The following is a 20,484-nucleotide window of genomic DNA, read 5'->3' as shown; positions in this document are numbered from 1 at the left end:
AAAGTTCGATATATTAGTAAGATGATGAGAGAACAGACAGGGTATTTTTGTCTGGGGTGGGGGACAAGAGATGAAACAGAACTAAACCTTCATCTCTCATGCTGGGAAGGCCATACATGCTTAAAACTGAAAAATAAGGCAATAACAATATAAGGATGCAATTTAATGAAAGAAATAGAGACATATTCCAAAGGAAGACGTTAAATGAAAATCGTTGCTCTGTGAAATAGGAAATGAAGGGGAAGGGGTTATGGGGAACTCTAAGCTGTGTGTACATAAACATTTGGCTGTTTTTGTTTGTTTGTTTTTTTAAAGAAAAAAGCTGTGAGCCCATGGACATTTGATTAAAAATATGTCCTCTGAAGAGAGCTGTCAAACATTTTTCTTGATGGGTCTTCCTAATACAATTTCTCAATACTACTTTCTACATCACTGTATAATTCTTCAAAATTGCCCAGAAGTCAGATATTGGCTTTTCTTTTTTGTGATTGAGGCTACATTGCTGAAACTTTGGTCTTGGTCATCACTGAAGAATTTGCAATTCATCTGTGGGAGATGCTCTGATGGCACCACAATGAATAGGGCATAAAGAGCTATTTTACTTCAGTCTCCTTCACTTATTAATTTATTAATTACATTTTTAAAAAGCTATATCCCCTTCTCCTACCTCATTTTCTTCTTTCAGATCCTTTAGCTCTGGGATGGACCACTTTGGATCTTCTTCATAGCTCTTATCTTGTATTTTCAAAGAATTTAATTTAGAATCCTTTAATGGCTCATCTGAGGTGACTGATCCAAGGTGACTGAAAGTCTTTTCATCATTAATATCTTGCTAGTAGATAAGAAAGAGAAATTATTTTATTTTCTATAGTAACGCTGTTTCCAAAATTGCCCCCACCTATAAATTCTGGGGGCAATTTTTCACTACGGTTCATGTATATGCAACATTATTTTCTAACTTTATGCACTGACCCTAGGTATTCCCATCCCATTAAATTAGTTCAGGCCAAGGGCTTCCCAGGTGGTGCAGTGGTAAAGAATCTGCCTGCCAATGCAGGAGACATAAGAGACATGGGTTCAACCCAGGGTCAGGAAGATCCCCTGGAGGAGGAAATGGTAAGCCACTCCAGTATTTTTGCCTGGAGAATCCCATGGACAGAGAAGCCTGTGGCTACAGTTCATTGGGTCGCAAAGAGTTAGACACGACTGAGGATGCACGCAGAGGTTAACAATATTGAGTACATATTATGTAATGTGTACAGGGTAGCTCTGTGGGTATAAAGATGAATGCAACAGGGGCCCAGCTCTAAAAGAACTCAAATATAGCATGAAGATACACAATCAGATAATCACAGCACAACCCTCAGTGTAGAGCCAACACAGAGATGTCACATTGACCAAAATAATACTGGAGAAGGAAGATGTCTGAGAACATGTAATAAAGGAGATAAATCAAACTGTTAGGATGCCTAAAAGAAAAGCAAGGATTAGAGGGAATCAGGTGTATAGAGGGGCTTCCCTGCTGGCTCAGCGGTAAAGAATCTGTCTGCCAATGCAGGAGACGTGGGTTTGATCCCTGGGTTGGGAAGATCCCCTGGAGAAAGAAATGGCAACCCACTCCAGAATTCTTGCATGGAGAATCCCATGGACAGAGGAGCCTGGTGGGCTATAGTCCATGGGGTCACAAAAGAATTGGATACGACTTCGTGACTGAACAACAACAAGGTGTATAGAGGTAGGTTTATGCGTGTATATAGCATGTTAAAATACAGGCTGGGGTACAAGAGAGAAGCTTTAGGCCTTATCTCTCTGCAGAAAAGATGTCCTTATTTCATTTTTAGGACTGAACTATGATTATTTAAAGACATCAACACAGTGATGATAAGATATTCTAAAAACTTTTAAGGCTGAAAGTTCAATTCAGTAGTTAAGAGTCAGGAAACATAACTGTTCTAATCAAGTAATAAGAATTAACAAAAATTCAGATTTCAGAAAGTTTTACAGGTTAAACAAGCCCAATTAATTTTAACTAGCTTTAAACTAAAATGAAATCTAAAATGTTGATACTGCTTTAAACATGCAGCAATAAACATTCATACACATTTTTCAGAGTAGGTTAATCTCCCAATAGTCAAATGGTCTTTTGGAAAAACAATTTTACTGAAATATAATTGATTTACAATGTTGTGTTAGTTTCAGGTGTAGAGCAAAATAGCCTTTCCTTTTTATCTTTTCTAATAATGCAAGTCCACTAACAAAACAACATTATCCCTATAATTTAAAAAGTCATATATATAAAACATACTTACAAAACAATATTTTCATATTTTATTCAAAGAATAAAGCTTTGTTATGTCCAGAAAAAATAAATTTGGGGACTCTCAAACTGAGCCCAACCTGTATTTTTAGCTCAGTACTTATTGCCATGAGGACTATGAGAGACTTTGAAGACATGTCTATTTATTTGCTCATTTGTTGAAAAGTCATTTAACTTATTACTTACTAATGTGCATCACTTTACATATATCTAAAATGGGGATCTTAAAGAAATAACCTGGTAAAATGGTTGTGAAGATTAATTAACTAGTACGTGCAAGGACTGAAACAGCGCCTGCCACACAGCACAAGTACAGTACGTGTCCCTGTTACCTTTTTATCACGATGGTGTGATCACTCACCTAGAGTCAGACATCCTAGAGTCTGAAGTCAGGTGGGCCTTAGGAAGCATCACTACCAACAAAGCTAGTGGAGGTGATGGAATTCCAGTTGAGCTATTTCAAATCCTGAAAGATGATGCTGTGAAAGTGCTGCACTCAATATGCCAGCAAATTTGGAAAACTCAGCAGTGGCCACAGGACTGGAAAAGGTCAGTTTTCATCCCAATCCCAAAGAAAGGCAATGCCAAAGAATGCTCAAACTACCGCACAATTGCACTCATCTCACATGCTAGCAAAGTAATGCTCAAAATTCTCCAAGCTAGGCTTCAACAGTATGTGAACCGTGAACTTCCAGATGTTCAAGCTGGTTTTAGAAAAGGTAGAAGAACCAGAGATCAAATTGCTAACATCCATTGGATCATCGAAAAAGCAAGAGAGTTCCAGAAAAACATCTACTTCTGCTTTATTGACTATGCCAAAGCCTCTGACTGTGTGGATCACAACAAACTGTGGAAAATTCTGAAAAGAGATGGGAATACCAGACCACCTGACCTGCCTCCTGAGATATGTGTATGCAGGTCAACAAGCAACAGTTAGAACTGGACATGGAACAACAGACTGGTTTCAAATCAGGAAAGGAGTTCGTCCAGGCTGTATACTGTCACCCTGCTTATTTAACTTATATGCAGAGTACATGATGAGAAATGCTGGACTGGATGAAGCACAAGCTGGAATAAAGATTTCCAGGAGAACTATCAATAACCTCAGATATGCAGATGACACTACATTTATGACAGAAAGTGAAGAAGAACTAAAGAGCCCCTTGATAAAAGTGAAAGGAGAGTGAAAAGTTTGGCTTAAAACTCCACATTCAGAAAACTAAGATCCTGGCATCTGGTCCCATCACTTCATGGCAAATAGATGGGGAAACAGTGGAAACAGTGAGAGACTTTATTCTGGGGGGCTCCAAAATCACTGCAGATGGGGACTGCAGCCATGAAATTAAAAGACACTTGCTCCTTGGAAGAAAAGCTATGACCAATCTAGACAGCATATTAAAAAGCAGAGACTTTGCCAACAAAGGTCCGTCTAGTCAAAGGTATGGTTTTTCCAGTAGTCACGTATGGATGTGAGAGTTGGATCATAAAGAAAGATGAGTGCCCAAGAACTATGCTTTTGAACTGTGGTGTTGAAGAAGACTCTTGAGAGTCCCTTGGACTGCAAGGAGATCCAACCAGTCCATCCTAAAGGAGATCAGTCCTGAATATTCATTGAAAGGACTGATGCTGAAGCTGAAACTCCAATACTTTGGCCACCTGATGCAAAGAACTGAAAAGACCCTGATGCTGGGAAAGATCAAAGGCAGGAGGAGAAGGGGACGACAGAGCATGAGATGGTTGGGTGGCATCACTGACTCAATGGACATGAGTTTCCGCAAACTCTGGGAGTTGGTGATGGACAGGAAAGCCTGGCGTGCTGCAGTCCATGGGGTTGCAAAGAGTTGGACACAACTGAGCAACTGAACTGTGGTATGGAATAATACATAACAATATTATTGTTATTACTGTGGGTAGGAGTTGCCACAAGGTTTACAGAAAAAGTTAGAAATGAGAACACTTCAAGAAACATCTGAAGTGTGTAGAGGGAAGAAAAAATAGCATTTGGATCCATGCAGGTAAGGTCACAACTGCACCAAGGTGGCAGCAGAATTCAGCATATGAGAGAAATTATGCAGGAAAAAGCATGGCTGAAATGAAGGTTTAAACCAGCAAATGATGAGAGACAAGGTAACTGTTGAGATTACTGTGTAGTTTCCAAACTTCCCCAGGTTTGCAAATGCCTCAGTTTCCTCATTGCTAAAATAAGGTTAATTATAGTCACTACAACTTCCTGGTAGCTCAGCTGGTAAAGAATCTGCCTGCAATGCAGGTGACCCTGGTTCAATTCCTGGGTCGGGAAGATCCTCTGGAGAAGAGATAGGCTACCCACTCCAGTATTCTTGGGCTTTTGTGGTGGCTCAGATGGTAAAGAATCCACCTGCAATGCGGGAGACCTGGGTTTGATCCGTGGGTTGGAAAGATCCCCTGGAAGAGGCCATGGCAACCCACTTCAGTATTCCCACCTGGAGAACCTGCATGGACAGAGGAGCCTGGTGGGATACAGTCCATGGGGTTGCAAAGAGTTGGACAAGACTGAGCAACTAAGCACTACCTCACAAGCATTTTATGAGTATTAAATAATATATTAAAAGTGCCTTTTATAGTGTCTGGCATACAGTAAGTACTCATTAAATATTAACAATAATAAAAAGAATATGACAGTATTTGTAAAAACCTCTTACCAGGGTATATAAGTCACTCTCTTTTGATTGTGGACTGATCTCTCGGTCTTCATTAAAATAGTGCTGCTGGGAATGATAGCCCAGCTCTTTCAGGACAATGTCCTCAGGCGTCACACTGGATTTAGTGTATAAAGCTAAAGGGTTGAGGTCTCTGAAACCCTAGGATAAGAAAAAGGAGGAGGAAGAGTTTAGTTTCTCAGAAAAAAATGGAAACAGCACTTCATAATCCTCAAATGTTATGGAAATGTATTACCTTCTAAAATTTAATAGAATTTTCCCCATACTGATAGTGCTTGCTAGCCACAAAAATGATCAACACCAATATTAATGTTGATGTAGACACTATTATCAATTTGAAAATAAGAGAGTGTTGCTCTTCTCTAAGAAAACTTCAGAGAATTAAATACTTACTTGGGAGTAAGACAGAATCCTCCATTATTTAAAATAAAAGCACTCACATTCTAAAGGACAATAAGCCAAATGTAATTTTCTGTGGTCATGTGAAAATTAAGAAAGTGCTGTGCACTCAGTAAGCCAGGCACCTCACAGATGTCTCTTAAAGAATCAATCAAATAACCTTCTGTATTAAATTCTCTTATACCTTGAAGGGTTGAGATTAAACAAAATACATTACAAAATACATTCAGACTGTTCCACCTTAGAAGGGACATTTTCTCGGCATACAATAGCATGACCCTCTGTCCTCAAAACATGGTGGAAATAGACATCTTCATTTGAGGACGTGTCACACAGGAAAATGTTCAGGATCCCATCTACATATTCATCCACTACCCCTACTAATGGCTTCAAGCCACACAACTTCTGGAACTGCAAAACAGCTCTGGATGTCCAATGTTCCTGAAATACAATCAAGATGTGAGATTCAGATGACAGATTCAAACATCAATTATAAAAACCAAACCACAAATACAAGTGAATTCCTAATGAACTAAAGATTTTAGTGGAAAAATCAAACCATGAAAACAGAATAACACATTTGAGGATATTTATGATTTGGGGATGAGAAAAGGTAGAATAAAGGAAAAATGATGAAAATGGGATTATGGGGAAAACTTATCTTAATGTGATGAAAAAATTCCATGTTTGGAAATGATTGAGTTAGATTATTGGACCAACCCTCTCACAGAAACTAAAAATTTTAGATAAAATATTTTAAAAACATGTCCAAAAAAGCATCAGAGAACGAACAAAAGAGTAACAAATTACCAGGTCAAAATTAAAGGGAAAGTGGGAACTATTTTCGTCTTAAGGTTATCTGCTAATCCAGACTAATCTGAACTTCGGTTTCAATGATGTTACAGGTCAGAGGACAGAAATTCAAGCCAGTATCCACCCATGATAGGGAGTGGAGAGGAGTTTATTAAGTTGAGTCCCTAGGGATACATGCTCAGAATAAGGCAAAAAAAGAAATAAATTAGCCTTCACATGGATTTGCAGCTCAATTTTCACACCAATTGGGTGGTACACAAATCTTCACGTTGTTCATCTGGATTAACATGGTTCTAGACTGCTAGGTGCGTGCCAGAAGAGAATGCAAATCTTTCTGGAGGCAGGCAAACTCAATCTATATTCCAACCAATTTTACAAAAAATGTTTTAAAAGTCAATGAGCAGGACATAGGCAAAGATAAAAGTATATAAAGAGACAACAAATCACAAATACAATATAACTAATACAAAACCTCAGAAACTTTAGATATCTGAATTTCCAGATGAATTACAAAACAACTAAACTTACTACACGTAAAAACAAACAAAAAATGAAATTAACTTGAAAGCTTCTGCAGAGATCTGCAATCTATTAAAAATCGATCTAGCAGAATTAAAGAATCAAGAGAACTTTTAGAAAGTAAAAATATAATAATAATAATATTAGAATTAGAAATTAGAAAGTAAAAATAGAGTAATAATAACCAAAAGTAAAACCCTAATGAAAGTGAAAATGAAGTCGCTCAGTCATGTCCGACTCTTTGCGACCCCATGGACTGTGGCCTACCAGGCTCCTCCGTCTATGGGATTTTCCAGGCAAGAATACTGGAGTGGGTTGCCATTTCCTTCTCTAGGAGATCTTCCCAATCCAGGGATTGAACCCTGGTCTCCCACATTGTAAAGAGATGCTTTACCGTCTGAGCCACCAGGGAAGTCTCAAAACCCTAACGCTGCTGCTGCTAAGTTGCTTCAGTCATGTCCAACTCTGTGCAGCCCCATAGACGGCAGCCCACCAGGCTCCCCCGTCCCTGGGACTCTCCAGGCCAGAACACTGGAGTGGGTTGCCATTTCCTTCTCCAATGCAGGAAAGTGAAAAGTGAAAGTGAAGTCGCTCAGTCGTGTCTGACTTTTAGCGACCCCATGGAACTACAGCCTACCAGGCTCTTCTGTCCATGGGATTTTCCAGGCAAGAGTACTGGAGTGGGGTGCCATTACCTTCTCCCAAAACCCTAATAGGTGTATTCAATAACAGATTAGGTAGAAATAAAAAATAAACAACTATGGCTGATTCATTTTGATGTATGACAGAAAACAACAAAATTCTGTAAAGCAATTATCCTTCAATTAAAAAATAAATTTCTAAAAAATTAGTAAAGTGGAAGATAATTTAGAAAAATTACCCAGAATGCAACACCGAAGACAGAAATGTATATAGATTACAGAACAGAGGTTAAAAGATATGGCAGGTAAAGTGAGAAGGTTTAACATATTTTTAATTATGGTTCTACAAAAAGAGAGAAACAGAAGGGGGGCTATAAATATGAATATAGGGAAAAGACAGTAACTGAGGAGACAATGGCTAAGAATTAGACAGATTTAACGAAAAGTAACAATGCACAGATAAAAATTCCAATCAACCACAAAGTAGGATAAATAAGAATAAATCGACACATAAACATATTAAAACTGAAGAACACGGTTTTCAGACTTCAGAAACATGGTAGAGTAGTAAAGACTACCTTTGCCTCGCTCCTTCAATCTATATCCAGTGAAACAGCCACAACTCAAAAAACGTACTTCTGCCCAGCACAACAGGGCACTGCAGAATTCCACACATCTGCACACCCAAAGGGAGATGGACTGAAATGCACAGAGAAGCGGGGGAACTGCAGAGTCCATGCTGGCAGTCCTGGCCCTCTGGGTGAGGTAGTGAACACACAGCTGCAGAGAACCTGGGAGCCACAAGGAAGGCGGTGCACGCAACTGTGGCCACCTGACCGTTCCTGGCACCCACGGCCGCAGGCGGGAGCGGCAGCGGGGCCTGGGACCCTGTCCCTCCAGCATCTGAGAAGCCCACTACCCCACCTGCACCCCCTTCATCACCTCTCCCCACAGCAGGTCCTGTGTCTCAAGAGGAGCCCTGACACAAGGGAAGAGCCCACAATCCAGATGACAACAGCAGCTATGGCAGAAGCAAGTCAGCAAAGACCCTGGCACAAAAAGCAGTGACAAACAATGCATGGAGCCACACCTCTTACAGGGAAGGTGGAGGCTGGAAAGTGCCAACTCTCAAATACAACCAGAGGCTGCTGCTGCTGCTGCTAAGTCGCTTCAGTCGTGTCTGACTCTGTGCAACCCCATAGACGGCAGCCCACCAGGCTCCCCAGTCCCTGGGAGTCTCCAGGCAAGAGCACTGCAGTGGGTTGCCATTTCCTTCTCCAATGCATGAAAGTGAAAAGTAAAAGTAAAGTTGCTCAGTCGTGTCTGACAACCAGAGGCAGCTCAGGTAAAAAAACCAAAAACTTAAATGATTGCGCCACCTACTGGAGGAAACCGAAATCCTACTCTGTCATTCAAAACCAGCTCAGGAACACTTCATCAAACACCACCAAGACTCACAGCGACACTGTATCACAAAAAGACAATGACAATTCTCCAGAAACCAAAGTCATGGAATACTTCAATTTAACTGTTAAAGAATTCAAAATAGCTGTTGTGAAGAAATTCAATGAGCAGTGAGAAAGGTAGGTTAATGAGCTCATGAATAAAATTAATGAACAGAAGGAATATTTCACCAAAGAGATTGAAACGCTAAAAAAGAAAAAAAGAAACAAACAGGACTTTGTTGGTAGTCCACTGGTTAAGAATCCACCTGCCAATGCAGGGGACGTGGATTTGATCCCTTGTCCTGGAAAATCCCACATGCTGCAAGGGCAACTAAGTCTGTGGGTCACAACTACTGAGCCTTCATGCTGCAGCCACTGCAGCCTGTGCACCCTAGAGCCCAGGCTCCGCAACAAGAGAAGCCAAGCAACGAGAAGCCCACATATTGCAACTAGAGGACAGACCACCATCTCACACCATACACACAAATTAACTCAAAATGGCTAAAGATGTAAACGTAAGTGAAAGTCACTCAGTAGTGTCCGACTCTTTGTGACCCTATGGACTATATAGTTCTGGAATTCTCCAGGCCAGAGTACTGGAGTGGGTAGTCTTTCCCTTCTCCAGGGGATCTTCCCAACCCAGGGATCCCACCCAGGTCTCCCGCATTGCAGGCAGATTCTTTATCAACTGAGCTATCAGGGAAGCCCAAGACTAAATGTGAGACCTGAGACTAAATAAAGCTCCTAGAAGAAAACACAGGCAGTATGCTCTTTGACATTGGTCTTAGTAATATCTCCTTAGATATGTCTCCACAGGCAAGGAAAACAAAAGCAAAAATAAATAAAAGGGACTATACCAAGCTAAAAAGCTTTTGCACAGCAAAGGAAACTAGCAATATAACAAGACTGTCTACCAAATAGGAGAAGAAAGATTTTTGCTAATGATATATCTGATAAGAGGTTTATCCAAAACATATAAAGAACTCATACAACTCAACAATAACAAAAATAGTCTGGTTTGAAAATGGGTAAAGAAATTGAAGTGACATTTTCCAAAGACAATACACAAATGGCCAACAGGTACATGGAAAGATGCTCAACAGCACTAATTATCATGGAAATGCAAATCAAACCCACAATTTGACAGCACCTTACACCTGTAAGAATGGCGATTATCAAAAAGGTAAGAAATAGAAGTGTTGGCAATGGTGTGGAGAAAAGGGAACTCTCATATACAGTACTGGTGAGAATGTAAATTGGTAGATAGACAGAGACAGTATGGAGATTCCTCAAAAACTTAAGAACAGAACTACTATATGATCCAGCTATCTCACTTCTGGGTATTTATCCAAAGAATATGAAAACGCTAATCTGAAAATATATCTGCACCTTCACGTTCTTTGGCATTATTTAAATAGCCAAGATATAAATCAAGTGAAGTGCCCACCAACAGAAGAATAAAGAAGATGTGGTATATAAATATAATGGAATACTGCTCAGCTATTAAAAAAAAAAAAAGATGTTACCTTACCATTTGCAACAACATGGATTGAACTTGACCATTTTATGCTAAGTAAAATAAGTCAGATGGAGAAAGACATATATCACATGATTTCACTCTTGTATTTAAAAACTATTAGACAAACAAACAAAAAATAATGAACAAAACAAACACACAAATATGTACATACGGAGAACAGAGTAATGGTTATCAGAGGGGAAGGAAGGGGGGTGGGCAAAAATGGGTAAAGGGGGTGGGGTCATCTGATGGAAAACAAACTTTTGGTAGTGAGTATGTGGTAGGATATATGTACACAGAAGTGGAAATACAATGTTGTACATATGAAACATAATGTTATAACTCAATGTTACCTCAATAATATAGTTTTGTTTCCTAAACAGTAAATTTGTAAACTTCAATTTCATTAGCAGATGGTTCTAATACTATATTGAAAGCAAAAGGAGAAGAGGGTGGCAGAGGATGAAATGGTTAAATAGCATCACCGACTCAATGGACATGAATCTGAGCACACTCTGGGAGATAGAGAAAGACAGGGAAGCCTGGTGTGCTGCAGTCCTTGGGGTTAAAAAGAGTGAGGCACAACTTAGCAACTGAACAACAACACAAATGGAAGCTACTGCTAAGTTATTTAAACAGACCAATATGGGATAATAAATGTGTACAGTATGTATAATTAAGAGTTCTGAGGGGGAAAAAAACAAAACTGGGTGCATAATTACAACTACACAAACATATGTATCTATATGGATGAAAATGGCTCCTGTTCCATCCCATGCCAAACATCTTCTACAACAATGTCACTAGAGAATTCTTTAAAAAATTTATTTCTGCTTGTGGCAGTTCTCTTTAGTTGCTCCCCAGAAACTAAAGGACAGCATCCAGCATGTACACACTGCTATATTTAAAACAGATATCCAACCTAACCTAAGATAATTGAACTCTGTTCAATGTTATGTGGTAGCCTGGATGGGACGGGAGTTTGGGAGAGAATGGATACATGTATATGTATGGCTGAATCCCTTTGCTGTCCATCTGATCTATCACAACATTGTTTGTTAACTAGCTATACGCCAATACAAAATAAAACGTTTTTTAAAAATAAAGGACAATGTCCAGACTCCTGCACATGGCTGCAGGTCTCCACCTTAGCCTCCTATTTCTCTGACATCATTTGCCATGCACCAACTGCAGCACCCCACTCCAGTACTCTTGCCTGGAAAATCCCATGGACAGAGGAGCCTGGTGGGCTGCAGTCCATGGAGTCGCTAAGAGTCGGACACGACTGAGCGACTGCACTTTCACTTTCCTGCATTGGAGAAGGAAATGGCAACCCACTCCAGTGTTCTTGCCTGGAGAATCCCAGGGACGGGGGAGCCTGGTAGGCTGCCGTCTATGGGGCCGCACAGAGTCAGACACGACTGAAGTGGCTTAGCAGCAGCGGCAGCAACTGCAGCTCATCCTCTATTACATAGCCAAACAGAACCACTTAAAATTCCTCAAATTTGAGATATTTCATGCTACTCTTCCTTTGCCTGGAATGCCTTTCTTGTTTGTTCAGTTATGATGCTAATCTTCCTTCAAAATTTCATGCAAATGTCACCTCTTTTAAGACACTGTCTCTGATTACGTTGAACAGAAACGAGGGCTGTTCCTTCTGTATTTCTATCATACACTATAAAATTCCCTAGGAAATCTGACACAGTACAATTATTTTTGTCTACATGCCTTTCTCCCATACTGTCTACAATGACTTTCTTTTTCATGTTTTATTTTTTTATCCAGAGAACTTAGAAGATCTTGGCATCAAATGTTTGCTTATTAAATGGGAAGCAAACAAACATACCTCTACTGGTCTCACCCATGCCAAAGAACAAGGGATAGCCTGAGCAGGAAGCTTTGTGTAGCAGCACCTGCAACAGACAGATACATGAATATTTAATCATATTTTAAAACTGCAGTTTATGGAATCTCTTATCCCTTTCTTTAAAAAAAATTATGCATTTTTGGCTGCGCTAGATCTTCTTGCTGCGTGTGGGCTTTCTCTAGTTGCAGCAGGTGGCGGCTACTCTTCACTGCAGTGCGCAGGCTTCTCACTGAGGTGGCTTCTCTTGTTGTAAAGCACGAGCTCCAGGCATATGGGCTTCAGTAGCTGTGGTGCAAGTCTTATCCACTTCTTGATTTCAGTTTTTCACACCATTTCAGAGTATTTAATGCATGCATTTTTAAATGAAATGTCTTAACACTTCACAGTAATGTCTAAGAAAGAAATTTGTAAAACATAACAGTCTTTGAAACCATCAAATTAACATATAGGTGGAAACAATCCAAACTTCATGATATATATATGCAACACTTAGCATGACCCAAAGCATCATTTTCTTAATAAGAGAATGAAATTTAGTCTCATGGTCCATTCAGATTCACAGTCATGTGAGAGAAAACACACGCGATTGTAATCTAACTGTGAAACTAAATGACCATTTGCCAAATCTGCACTACGAAGAAAGGGGTAGAAAGGAGAGAGGCAGGAGAAAAGGAAGAGAGGTCCTAACTCCCCCACAGCTCCAGCATTGTGGTTCAAACCTAAATTGTTCTTAAGGAATTTATTAACTCACTTGAGGAACCTCAGGGAAGACTTCTGAACAGTTCCAATGTTTCCAAAATCTGGATAGAACACTTCAACTTCCTGTTTCCCGAGAATTCGATGGATAATGACCCGATACCACCACTTATCCTCAGAAATCCTTACACAACAGAGATGTCCTGGCTGGATAAAACATTCTGGCATGGCATATCGATCAGAAACCAACTGATTAGAATAACAGCGCCTGCAGAATTCCATAAAAGAAATCCATAGAAAAAGAAAAAAATTAAAGATCATTTTTACTGATGTATCAAGAGCAGGAAAGTCTTGGCAAAAGGCAAAGAAAAATTCTCACTTTTTCTGATTTGGTAATGCTTATTATGATACCAATTAATTTTCTTTTTCATGTCCAAATCCTCTCTTTTTACCAATAAACTTTTTCAAATAGAAATTTACTAAGTGATCATTATGTAACATTATACCAAGTATTCTTAGCATACATATATATAGTGATACAGTATATAATATAGTGATATATATATAATATATATAATATAGTGATACAGTCAACTTAGAAAAAACAAAGTATGCTTTTGGAGAGATACAAAATAAATTACTCTTATATGTGACACCAATGTAAAAATCAGATTGCTGCTCATGAATAAATCTAGTGAATGAAAACATAAACATTTTATACAGTGTTTACTAACAAAAGACATTATTCAATAGAGAAAAGATAATTTAGAGTGGTAATTCTCTAAGTGCAGTTTACAAATTCCTGGGACCCTGACACACTTTCAATAGTTCATAAGATCAAAGCTATTTTAATATATTGTATTATTATGAAAATAATTATCTGCCCTTTTCACTGGGTTAACATTTGCATTGATGGTATAAAAGCAACGGTGCCTTTGCTTTTACAAAGTTTTACAAAAGGGTAAAACTCCAGGTGCCTTTGCTGAATCAAACCAGTGGCATTCAACTGTACTGCTGCTGCTGCTAAGTCAGCTTCAGTCGTGTCCAACTCTGCGATCGGACAGACGACAGCCCACCAGGCTCCCCCGTCCCTGGGATTCTCCAGGCAAGAACACTGGAGTGGGTTGCCATTTGATTCTCCAATGCATGAAAGGGAAAAGTGAAAGTGAAGTCGCTCCGTCGTGTCCGACCCTCAAGCAACCCCATGGACTGCAGCCTTTCAGGCTCCTCCGTCCATGTGATTTTCCAGGCAAGAGTACTGGAGTGGGGTGCCATCGCCTTCTCCAATTCAACTGTACTAGCAGTCATTCATTTTTCACTGCCATGCATTCCAATTAAAATTTTTTTAAAGGAAAAAAAAAGGCTAATTTCACTTGAGAATGTCCATGATAAAGCAATAAAAATTATTAAGTTTATTAAATCTCAAACACAGAGTGACTATCTTTTCAATATTCTCTGTAACAAAAAGGGAAGTACAAGTAAAATACTTCCTAAATTGCCTTAAGGAAAAGCACTTATGGATTTCAGTTGTGAACTGAACTAGCTGTTCTGTATGTATGTATGTGCGTGTGGAGTATTGTTTTTAGTTGGAAGATGAATAAGACACTATTAAACACCATTTTTGCTTGAAAGGTCCACTAAGAAACTATGTTTATTCAGATTTGGGTATTTGACACACACTTTCTCAAGAATGAAGTGGGCTTGTCACTTCCAGGAAAATATTTACAGTATTTATTGTCAATGATAAAATTCAAACCTTTCCAATTAAAATTAGGATTTTCGAAATGTTACATCTAGCACTATGAGCTTGACAGCTTTCTAATACATAATACTCTCCTGATGATATCAGAAATACTAATGAGTGTGATTTTTAAAAAATATATGTGTGATGAAACATCCACATTTGGAAGATGTATATAACTCACTGCACCAGTATTTTCCAAAAGACCAATGCATGATGTTCCATTGAGTCTACACTTAGAAGGTCTCTATGCTTACTTATACAGTGGAAAGTGACAAACACACTCAAGGGATTAGATCTCATGGTTAAGAGTGCCTGAAGAACTACGGACGGAGGTTTGTGACACTGTACAGGATCCCAAGAAAAAGAAAGGCAAAAATGTTGTCTGAGGAGGCCTTACAAATAGCTAAGAAGAGAAGACACGCTAAAGGCAAAGGAGAAAAGGGAAGATACGTCCATTTGAATGCAGAGTTCCAAAGAATAGCAAGGAGAGATAAGAAAGCCTTGAGAAAGTGAGTGATCCATGCAAAGAAATAGGGGAAAACAATAGAATGGGAAAGACCAGAGATCTCTTCAAGAAAATTAGAGATACCAAGGGAACATTTCATGCAAAGATGGACACAATAAAAGACAGAAACTGTATGGACCTAACAGAAGCAGAAGATATTAAGAAGAGGTGGCAAGAATAAACAGAAGTATTATACAAAAAAGATCTTCATGACCCAGACAATCATGATGGTGTGTTCACTCACCTAGAGCCACACATCCTGGAGTCCGAAGTCAGGTGGGCCTTAGGAAGCATCACTACCAACAAAACTAGTGGAGGTGATGGAATTCCAGTTGAGCTATTTCAAGTCCCAAAAGATGATGCTGTGCAAGTGCTGCATTCAGTATGCCAGCAAATTAGGAAAACGCAGCAGTGGCCATGGGACTGGAAAAAGTCAGTTTTCATCCCAATCCCAAAGAAAGGCAATGCCAAAGCATGTTCAAACTACTGCACAATTGCACTCATCTCACATGCTAGCAAAGCAATGCTCAAAATTCTCCAAGCTAGGTTTCAACAATACATGAACCAAGAACTTCCAGATGTTCCAGTTGGATTTAGAAAAGGCAGAGGAACCAGAGATCAAATTGCCAACATCCATTGGATCACAGAAAAAGCAAGAAAGTTCCAGAAAAACATCTACTTCTACTTTACTGACTACTCCAAAGCCTTCGACTGTGTGGATCACAACAAACTGTGGAAAATTCTTCAAGAGATGGGAATACCAGGCCACCTTAACTGCCTCTGGAGAAATCTGTATTCAGGTCAAGAAGCAACAATTAGAACTGGACATGGAACAACAGACTGGTTCCAAATTGGAAAAGGAGTACATCAAGGCTGTATATTGTCACCCAGGTTGTTTAACTTACATGCAGAGTACATCATGTGAAATGCAGGGCTAGATGAGGCACAAGGTGGAATCAGGATTGCCGGAAGAAACATCAATAACCTCAGATATGCAGATGACACCACCCTTATGGCTGAAAGCGAAGAGGAACTAAAGAGCCTCTTGATGAAAGTGAAAGAGAAGAGTGAAAAAGTTGGCTTAAAGCTCAATATTCAGGAAACTAAGATCATGGCATCTGGTCCCATCACTTCATGGCAAATAGATGGGGAAACAGTGGGAATAGTGTCAGACTTTATTTTCTTGGGCTTCAAAACCACTGCAGATGGTGACTGCAGCCATGAAATTAAAAGACACTTGCTCCTTGCAAGAAAAGCTATGACCAACCTAGGCAGAATATTACAAAGGTTTGCCGACAAACCTTCGGCAAGGTTTCCCTGGTGGCTCAGATGGTAAAGTGTCTGCCTGCAATGCGAGAGACCCTGGTTTGATCCCTGAGTTGGGAAGATACCCTGGAGAAAGAAATGGCAACCCACTCCAGTACTCTTGCCTGGAAAATCCCATGGACAGAGGATCCTGGTAGGTTACAGTCCACAGGGTGGCCAAGAGTTGGAGACGACTGAGCAACTTCACTTGCCGACAAAGGTCCATTTAGTCAAAGCTGTGGTTTTTCTAGTAGTCATGTATGGATGTTAGAGTTGGATCATAAAGAAAGCTGAGTGCCAAAGAATTGATGCTTTTGAACTGTGGTGTTGGAGAAGACTCTTGAGAGTCCCTTGGACAGCAAGGAGATCCAACCAGTCCATCCTAAAGGAAATCAGTCCTGAATATTCATTGGAAGGACTGATGCTGAAGCTTAAGCTCCAATACTTTGGCCACCTGATGCAAAGAACTGATTCACTGGAAAGGCCCTGATCCTAGGAAAGACTGAGGGCAGGAGGAGAAGGGGGTGACAGAGGATGAGATGGTTGGATGGCATCACCAAGTCAATGGATTTGAGTTTGAGCAAGCTCTGGCAGTTGGCAATGGACAGAGAAGCCTGGCATGCTACAGTCCATGGGGTCACAAAGAGTCAGACATGACTGAGAGACTGAAATGAACTGAATGCTCACTCTAATAATGCTCTGCTACTGCTGTTTTGAAATTCTTCATTTTAAAACAAGAAGTCTTGCATTTCAAGTTTGCACTGGAGCCTGCAATTATATAGCTAATACTGGATCCATTCAAAGTGCAAAGTTAAAAAATGGATTTTAACATAGTAGAGTTTGAAAAGTTCAAATTCCACATTACATCTAACCTTAAGAAACCACTACTTGTCAACGTTTCATATACTTTCAAAAGAGTATTCACAATTTTCTGAAAAGGCTGTTAAAATACTCTTTTCCCCAACTATGTACCTATTTGAGGCCAGATGTTTTCATAAACTTTCACCAAAAGAATGTATCTCAAGAAATTAAAAACAGAAACAGATACTGAAATACAACTTTCTTCTAGTAAGCCAACTACAGCTATTTGCCATAAAAATATTATATTCAGAAAAATGAACTTATCATGATTTTTAAACAATATTTTACATTTTCGCAGTTTCATTTTTGGTACAATAAATACTGATAAGCAAAGGCTCTTCTGAGTCCTTAATTTTTAAAACCCCTGAGACCAAAATGTTTGAGAACTGATTTAACAAGGTACGTGAAAAATACATTGAAAATAACAGATTCCTACCGCATTTCAATCATCATGTCCTCAAGTAATTCTGATGAATCCCTGCTGTAGATTCGGATGTAGAATTGACTAGGAGAGAGGATATACTCCACAAAGACACCCACGAGGGTACTGGTATCTAATGGGGGCAGTCTGCATAATTTCTTGTCCCGCACAGCATCTGGTGGGATGTCATGATTTGCCACTGCCAAGCTGAGCTGGGATTTGTTAATTTCTACTTGCTACAAATTAAAAACAACAACAACAAAGAAACCACTATAAATCTTTGAGTAACATGTCAAACTTTGACAATGTTTCTTAAAGTATATTTCATGAGTTACCTTTACTAGAAACATCTGGCAAATTATAAAAATGAAAATTCTTAGGCTGTAGCCCAGATTCAGTGATTCAGAATATCTGGAAGTGAGACCCACAGTTATGCCTTTAAAACAATTTCCAAGATGATCCTTACCTACCTTAAAGTACAAAAAGTACTGTCTTATATTACATAAAGAGAGTTAAAAGTGTGTCGCACACAACTGCTCTGCACAAAACTGAAAACATGGTGCTTCAAATACTTAGGGTGAACTAAGTTACAGCCTAAATAAGACACAGCCTCATCCTAACCAATCCTACCAACAAAGGCAACTTTAAAGAATGGATTAAATTTCAGACTACTTTTCCAACCAAAAATGGGGCTTCTCAAACACTTTCATTCTAAAATATACTATTTTCCTTTAGGCTTTTCTATCATCCTCTAGAAAATACAGCAGGCTCTCCAAATAAAATGTTTTCCTTCCATGAAAGAAGCCAGGTGTAAAGGGCAAAAGGGAATAAGAGGAAGCAACTCATTTCTTAATAATGACAAAATAACTAACAGGAGATGAGAACACAAAAGCGGAGAAGTGTGTGTGTGGAGATCAAATAAAAGAGAAAAGCACCCTACAACTGAGGCTAGGTGCAGGGGCAACGTGCAGCAGTACTGAGAATACAGTTACAGCCAAGCTTCTCAGTTCTTCCCTCTGAAGCCCTGAAGGGTTTTCAAGCCTACAGAAACACATGGACAGAGAATCAATGTCTGTCAAGCAATGTCATCCTCACACAATAGTCAACTCTTCAAAGCCAACTGAAAACTTTGAAATGAGACTCAAGGAAAGCTAGTTATATAAAAGGCTGAAAACCAGAATAAATGCTATATAAGATGACTTCAGATCAAAGTTCTGGTCTTGTCTAAGAAATCATATTTCCAGAAATAACTTTTTCTCAAACAGAAATTTTGTCTAAAGAAACACTCATTCAGTTACTTTTCATAATGCTGAATCTCCAGTACATGAAGACAGACATCAAACCATACTCACCAGCTGCAAAGGTTTTACCACCAGATTAGGCTTCTTGAAAATCTTCTGTTCTGGTTCCTTATGGTTTTTTGAAGGGCAATCCCAAGTAGTCTCCTTGATAACAGCAGTAGACAGTGAATTTCTAGGGGGACTGGACACACAAGCTTTGGCTTCTGTTTTCTTATCTGGTTGAACTAAAAATGAATTTCTGACTGATGACACAGCTCCATCTGAAATGACCAATAGAGAAGCCCATGTGTATCTATTAAAATAATCTGTCAACTATTACTGAGCACATTCTATGTGTCAGGCACTGGGCAGATAATGATAGATATGAACCTGTCCTTGCAGACCTTTCAGTATGGAGAGACACAAGGGAAGTTCCAGATGGGAACAGATCTTACATTATTTATGTTGAGGGCGGAGGTTGGAAGAGGAGTCTGGTAAGGTTTTTTAAACTTTGGTGAAAGGTTTTATTTTTCAACATCCTGATTTCAATTTATTTCTTGTTCAACTCTAGCTATGAACAGTCACTGTTGCTTAATGTACAATATAACTACTTGTACTACTAATGTACAATGGAACCTCAATGTATGTAACCACTTAATATTCCATAATACAATCTCTTACTTTTTAGGGAATTCCCAAACCAATCACATATTTTGTTCAAATTTATATGTTTATGACAATTATAAGAGGTTGACACACTAAAATGGATTCCAGATAGACATAAAACCATAGCAGCTCCTACAGAAATACACTAGTAACTATACAAAGATGTAGGCACAAGGATACTGAACACTGTATAGTTTATAATACAAAAAAAGGGATACTCTCTACATGTCCATTGATAGGAGACTGGTTAAATGGACTATACTGTACTTACATAAAAGAATTACATGGCCTGCTCAGTGCTCAACAACCGGGTTAAGAGCCACTGAACTACCTAGTGTTTCCCCGTGAGAGCATCATTTCAGAAAATGTATTTCTTCAGAATTATTAAAAACTCTAAACAATGAAGAAAGCAAACTTTAAAAACTCAGATTTTAATACAGCAGCATTATTACAACATACATCATCAGGAAGGAGGTCATTATATACAAAACATTTTCAAGGCTAACAGGTGATCTGTTTGGTTGATGTGGTTACAATTAAGGTTGTTACCTAAATGATGCTTTCCTTTTCCTTGTCCTTACAGAGATAATTAAACACCAGGTTTGCATCATACTGTAATACAACTCACCAGAGGCTAGAGGCTTCATATCAGCATCAAACACCAGCAAGTCTTGTTCTCCTTCCCTGAACTCAACATGGAGAATGTCACTAAGAGCTCCAACAAGCTCTATTACATTTAAGAAGCCCAGTTTTTTGGGTGAAAGTTGCTCTTTAAAAATTAACTGTC

General features: G+C 39.1%; 1 protein-coding gene across 3 annotated transcripts in view; it reads right to left on the bottom strand.

Moving 5' to 3' along the window:
• TDRD5 (tudor domain containing 5) overlaps nt 1–20,484 on the bottom strand; it is an 86,388-nt gene that overhangs the window by 11,957 nt on the left and 53,947 nt on the right. For all 3 annotated transcript variants that reach the window (XM_024976874.2, XM_003587085.6, XM_059875814.1), the window contains exons 7-14: nt 20,326–20,479; nt 19,104–19,312; nt 17,767–17,987; nt 12,971–13,183; nt 12,199–12,265; nt 5,656–5,856; nt 4,999–5,157; nt 668–832 (exon numbers count right to left, since the gene is read on the bottom strand). In XM_024976874.2, coding sequence (XP_024832642.1) covers nt 668–832; nt 4,999–5,157; nt 5,656–5,856; nt 12,199–12,265; nt 12,971–13,183; nt 17,767–17,987; nt 19,104–19,312; nt 20,326–20,479 — 1,389 coding nt within the window. The remainder of the gene's footprint in view (nt 1–667; nt 833–4,998; nt 5,158–5,655; nt 5,857–12,198; nt 12,266–12,970; nt 13,184–17,766; nt 17,988–19,103; nt 19,313–20,325; nt 20,480–20,484) is intronic.

Source organism: Bos taurus, chromosome 16 (genome assembly GCF_002263795.3).
Source record: "Bos taurus isolate L1 Dominette 01449 registration number 42190680 breed Hereford chromosome 16, ARS-UCD2.0, whole genome shotgun sequence".
Taxonomy (NCBI): domain Eukaryota; kingdom Metazoa; phylum Chordata; class Mammalia; order Artiodactyla; family Bovidae; genus Bos; species Bos taurus.
The sequence above is the reverse complement of the archived record's forward strand: the minus strand, read 5'-3'. Positions and strand labels throughout refer to the sequence as shown.